Here is a 6,000-nt window from a genome sequence, read left to right on the forward strand (position 1 = left end):
TTGAAACCACATCCTTAGAAGTGAGGCACGATGGAGTAGTGGAAAAGGTCTCCTATTTAGAGTCAGAGAACATGGGTTGAAATCTACCTTGGTTATTTACTACCTCTGTGATTCTAGTTGGGTCATTTAATCTTTCTGTGTTTTTAATTATCTGCAAAATAGTGGTGATAGGGGCGGGTTTAAACTAAGTGACCCCCAGGGTCCCTTCCAATTCTGAAACAATGTTCCCATGACTCCAGAGTCAGTGGACTTTCCCTAGTACTGCTCTGCTTCTGATTATATAAAGAAATGTATGAACTAAGCTCATAATTCTGATCATTCTATACATTCTCATATTGAAACAAATTTATTCATTCCTACTGTTGTTGTTCAGTCGTTTTCGGTCATGTCTGATTCTCTGTAAGTCCATTTGGGGTTTTCTTGGCAAAGATAATGGACTGGTTTGCCATTTCCTTCTCCAGCTTGTTTTGCAAATGAGAAAACTGATGCAGACAGGGTTAAATGACTTTCCCAGGGTCACACAGCTAGTAAGTATCTGAGGCTGGATTTGATGTCTCCTAGAATAGTACCACCATTCACATCATTTCTCCAAAGGAGACACTGCCCTTCCAAGTCCCATATACATAGGCCATGTCATAATCTCTGGATGACCCAGAGGACTTCAAGTTAGAATGCACAATGGAGACCATCTAGTTCAACTCTCTGAGAAAACTGAGATCTAGAGATCTGTCCAATTCAAAACCAGGCTTTCTCCCTCCATATCCTGTGTCCTTTCCACAATATTCTCACAGACCTGGCCTTGGAAGGATATTAAATATGTAAATCCCATAGTTCCTTGCAGTCAGAAGTAGGTACTATCTCTGTCTGACTTTAATTTCCTCCAGCCTCTCTTATTTCCAATTTCTAATTTAAAAGTTTCTTCTAGAATTCCTCCTGAGTCACATCTCCATTGCAGCATTCAAGCTTTGGCTCCCAAGCTTGTCTGTTGTTTAATCCTATAGAAACAACACATTTTGAGCCATTTTCTGGGGTGGGAGGAGTAGAGGGAGGACAGTAGTGGATAGTCTGTGGGCGCCCCCAAGACTTTCAGATGGGGTGTGAAAGAGGAAAATGCCTCTCTCTAGGTTTTGAGTTACAGAGAAGATGTCTGGGGGAGGAAACATGAGGACAACTTCTGCCAGGGCAAGATATGCCAGGGTAGAGTATGACCAAGGTATCTTGGTTGTTGATATAATAATGAAAAAAAGAGTAATAGTAATTCACTTTTACATGGCCCTTTAAGTTTTTATTTAGTACCTTCTAAATGTCATAGGAGGGGCAGCTGGGCAGCTACAGGGTGTGATGGATAGCATGCTGGCCTTGGAATCAGGAAGACTCATCTTCATGAGTTCAAATCTGGCCTAAGACACTAGTTGTGTGACCCTGGGCAAGTCACTTAACCTTGTTTGCCTCAGTTTCTTCACCTGTAAAATGAGCTGGAGAATGGATGGTAAACCACTCTAGTATCTTTGCTAAGATAACTTCAAATGGGATCACGGAGAGGTGGGCACAACTGAAAATGACTGAACAACAATATGTCATAGATTTTCTCATCTGACCATAGATTTAGAGTCAGAGAGATCTTAGAGATAATCTAGTTCAAGTTACTCATATTTATTATCATTATTATTATTATTATTGCTTTTTGGAGGGGGGAAGGCAGGGCAATTGGGGTTAAGCGACTTGCCCAAGGTCATATGGCAAGTAAGTTGTTATTATTTTTTACAGCTAAGGTAGTGAAGGCTCAGAAGCAAGGGGAATGAGAAAGAAGTGTGACCCAAGGTCATGCAGCAATTAGCAGAGGCAGGTTTGAACTCACTTCTTTGGCTAGACACCAAAGGCATCTAAGCATCTTGAGCCTGGCCTGCTGCTGTTTCTGACCATCTTCATTCCATGCTGCCTTGTTCTATCTTCCAGCTGGGGATGGCACTCCCCCCACTCCCTGGTTTCCTGAAGTCCCGATAGGTGAGTTTTTACCAAATCTAGATACCCCCTTTCCCACCATGCTGCTCTCAGGCCATCTTCATGCTGTGCTATGCACCTTGTCCCCCATCCCCTTCCATCTCTTTCTCTGGGAACAACCATCACCCTGTATAATGTAGCCTTGTGTCAGGGAGAAGACTGCCCTGTAGAGGTAAGAGCCTGGGGCTCTTGCTTGCTCACCTGGTAATGCATAAGCGTGTTGAGTCTTTTCCAGTCCCCCTCAATCTTGGTGGTGATATCTTCATCTTGTAGTACAACTCGGGCGATCCGTCCCTGGCGCCACTCTAAGGAGAGAGTAAGTGTTAGAGCCATGGCCTAGGATCCCTCCGTTCAAAGGGGGGGCCTCACTGGATGGGAACTTCCCCCCAAATCTTCCTCTTGCAGGACCATCCAGACAAAACAGGGCGGATGGAGGTATGGGAACTCTAATCTCTGCTCGTGCTGCCCGTAGCTTTGTAGTTGGGGCAGTAAGGATCACAAGGGTTTTGCTGCCAAATGAATCTGGAAGACCACCTTCCTTGGTACACAGTAGGAAAACAGGATCATGGTTTTAGATTTGGCAGACCATAGTGGTCCAACCCTACCTCATTTTATAGGGGTCAAGTGATAATAAGTAATTTGTTCAAAGTTACACAGGAAGTAAGTGGTGGAGACAGGATGTGCTCAGGTCCTGTGATTCCAAGTTCAGTGGTCTTTCCATGGCACCATAATGGGTGTACCACCCCCTTCCTCCTTTAGGGCAAGGTACACAACAGTAATATCTACTATGAGGCAGAGGCCTTGCCAGGTGCTGCCGAGCAACTCGTGGAGAACACTGGAGCTTTCAGTAGGACCCCTGTGACCTCGCACCCTAGGGTCACGCTGGATAGTGCTCCAAAAAGCCTCTTTGCCCCTCACCCCAGTACTCCAAGGCACTTGGCTCCTACCCAAATCCATGTCTACAGCTCGGGGCCGCTGAGAATAGGGCACATTCTTATACACGGCATCCAGGATCTTCTCTTTGACCTGCGTGATTGTGTCGCAGTTTAACACCTTCACTGGGATCTCCGGGCTGTTTTCATTGTCTGGATTCACACAGTTCAGGATCTGCAAAGGGGAAAGTATGGAGGGGGGTTGGAAAGGGAAGAAAGCTTCAGGGGGGCTGAGGCAGGCCCTTGAGATCCTCCCACTCCAAAACACATCCAAGGAGCACTGTCTTAAAGGAGAAAGGGTGGATGGCTTGGTTTTGTAGCTGAGTTTCTCCGACCTGATTCCAGACCTTCCTCCCATAGTTGTTAATGCTCTCTCCTTTAAACTTACTTGGTAATAATCTTGTTTAAAGTTTGTAATTGCTTATTTCTCTGTATGCTGTTTTCCTCCAGTAGAACATAAGCTTCCTGAAGACAGAGACCATTGTTTTTCTTTGTTTCTCTAGCACCTGACATAGTGCCTTTCACATTATTATTGTTCAATTGTGTCTGACTCTATGTAACCCCATGAACTTTTGTCCATGTGGTTTTCTTGGCAAAGATATTGGAGTGGCTGGCCATTTCTTTCTCCTGTTTGTCCCCATGATGGAAGAACTGAGACAAAAAGTGGTTAAGTGACTTCCCCAGGGTCACATAGCTAGTAAATGTATGAGGTTGTATTTGAACTATCTTTCACATAGTATGCATTTATAAAATGATATATAAAAATAAAAATATGTTAAAATATATAAAAATAAAATTTTGTTGAATTTAGTTTAATTTAGTTGACATAGCATATAAAGGCTCTAAAAATTTTCCCCGTGTTGCACCAGGGGATCAGGATTCTCCCCAATCTTCTTATCATCTACTAGGCTAATCAACCAAATATCCACCAGTGAATTCTCTCTCCTTCATACATTTTCTGGGTAAATAGAGCCCCAGGGGACATCTATTTCCAGTAACTTCTTAGTCCCCTAGTTCTAGTGTAAGCTCCTTGAAGGCAGGACTGATTTGGTTTTCTCTTTGTATCCTCAACATCCAGAACATAGTGGACACTTAATTAATGTTTGCTGATTGATTGATTATTTTAAATCTTTCTCCCTTTCCCAAATATTTTTTGTACATGGCCAATGCAGGAATGTTTTTTCATGTCTGTGCATGTTTATTGCAAGAGTTTTCTTTCTTTTTTTCCCCCCAGTGGAGGGGGAGGTAGGAGGGAGAGAAAATAGATTTTTGTTAATTGAAAAAAAAAAACCTTTCTCCTAATCCTTAGTCTGCCACCTTCTTTATCTGCCTCTCAAAGGTCATCTCCTGGACAGAAAAAGCTGAGGACAAGGTCTGATGTGTGAGTTGGAGATGAGAGGGCAAGGTTTGAGGGGTCTGGAACAGGACAGGCCACAAGCTGTAGGCTTCTAGGTGGTTTTTTAGGAGTGAATGGCAAATGGTCCACTGTGGTCAGAACATTGATTACATGAAAGGATGCCTCACCAGAGTCTTGTACTCAATTTGCTGTCGAATGAGCTTGTCTTCACTCAGGGAGTATCGGGCCTCCCCAGTGATGGCATCAATCGGGCCCTTCTCCATCTGCTGCTTGATGGCACAGTACAGCATAAATAGTGGTTCCCCTGCACATTCCTAGTGGGCACACACACACACACACACACACACACAGGTCATGGGTTTGGGCCTAGAGATGTCCTTTGGGCCCAACCATCCAAAGCTCTTCTGACTTCTCTACTCAGCTAATAGAAACAGACTTTACATTAAGAGCCTGAGGGGCAGAGTGGAGGCTCTCCATGACCTGGGTCATCTGGTTGAAGGGCAGAGGACAATCCCATAAGCACTAAAGCTACACATTGCTGACTCGTGACTGTTCTATTCAGTGGTCCCTCCCACCCAGTATGCCCCCTTTCTCACCTCCCTACCCCTTGCTAGCACTCTACCCATAGCCATTCTTACCTTTAGGAATTTGTGTAGGAGGAAAGCAAACCAGTTGGTTAGCATCTTCTCAGCCACAGACTCTGTCCTGAAGGAAGGAACAGGGAGTTAGGGATCTTCATTCCAGAAGCCAGTCATGAGGTGGGGGGGGGGGGGGGGGCGTCGCATCATGAAGGTGGGGAATCCCTAGGTGTGAGTCAGGAGCCAGGAGCCTGGGAATCAGGCATCATGAGCTCCTAGAGTCTGGCTTCTACCATTACCTGAGTGATCTGGGGCAAATCACTTAACTCTCTGGGCCTCAGCTGCTCCAATCTGGAAAACTCCCAGGGTTGGTCTAGATGGCTTTTAAGAACGGATCCAACTTTAATGAATTGCCCCAGCTGCCATGAGACCATGCAGCTGCTTGGGGGAATAAGGGGAAAGGGAGGAGAAACACCCACTTAATCACCCAGGGTCCAGGGCTTCAGACCTACTAGTTAGTTAATTAATTCAGATCTTGGTTAGTTAATTTAATACATTTGACATACATTTATTAAGCATCTAGTTCATTCTGACCCCAGGAGTATGGGGAGAGGGTCTCAGCTGCCCCAGCGGTCTCCCTCATATGCCTTCTGTTCCCTATTTTCTCCCAGGCTGTCTCCTAAATCATCTGCTTAGGAGGGGGGCTGGTGCCTGGCGCTCAGTAGGTATGGGATAAAAGTTTGTTGAATTGAATTGAATCTAGGTGACCTAGAACCCAGCCCCTCTGGGAGAGGGAATCTGAATCAGAGATGGGGTATCGGTGCTTATTCCCAACATGGGCAGGACCTGGTTTCCCTCGGCATCCCAACCCTTCTTCCTCTGATCTCCCCACACAAGTGTGTTTGGCTAGCTGGGTCCTGGGCAGGAACAAAAGCATCCACAGTTAGTAACTGGCCTGGCTGATGGGAATTCGAGGGGTATTTTAACTCCACACGTGGTGTAAATTATACCCTCTATCCTGAGCAAATCACAGGCATTTGCTAGGGCTTCCAGCAATTTGGGCCCCAGAGTGACAATGGCAGGAGAAATTGTAGCTTTCTCTCCAGGCCCCACCCAGCATCTTCTCCCAGTA

The 6,000-nt window shown here is 45.3% G+C and overlaps 1 protein-coding gene across 2 annotated transcripts in view; it reads right to left on the minus strand.

The window, feature by feature from the left end:
• Nucleotides 1–6,000, minus strand: part of PLXNA2 (plexin A2) — a 319,997-nt gene that overhangs the window by 19,831 nt on the left and 294,166 nt on the right. For both annotated transcript variants that reach the window (XM_069074756.1, XM_069074757.1), the window contains exons 23-26: nt 4,929–4,995; nt 4,458–4,604; nt 2,949–3,108; nt 2,203–2,306 (exon numbers count right to left, since the gene is read on the minus strand). In XM_069074756.1, the coding sequence (XP_068930857.1) occupies nt 2,203–2,306; nt 2,949–3,108; nt 4,458–4,604; nt 4,929–4,995 (478 nt within the window). The remainder of the gene's footprint in view (nt 1–2,202; nt 2,307–2,948; nt 3,109–4,457; nt 4,605–4,928; nt 4,996–6,000) is intronic.

The sequence above is a fragment of the Petaurus breviceps genome, unplaced genomic scaffold, assembly GCF_028583685.1.
Source record: "Petaurus breviceps papuanus isolate PSGF00001 unplaced genomic scaffold, PetGlider_PUasm1.0 90895, whole genome shotgun sequence".
NCBI lineage: Eukaryota > Metazoa > Chordata > Mammalia > Diprotodontia > Petauridae > Petaurus > Petaurus breviceps.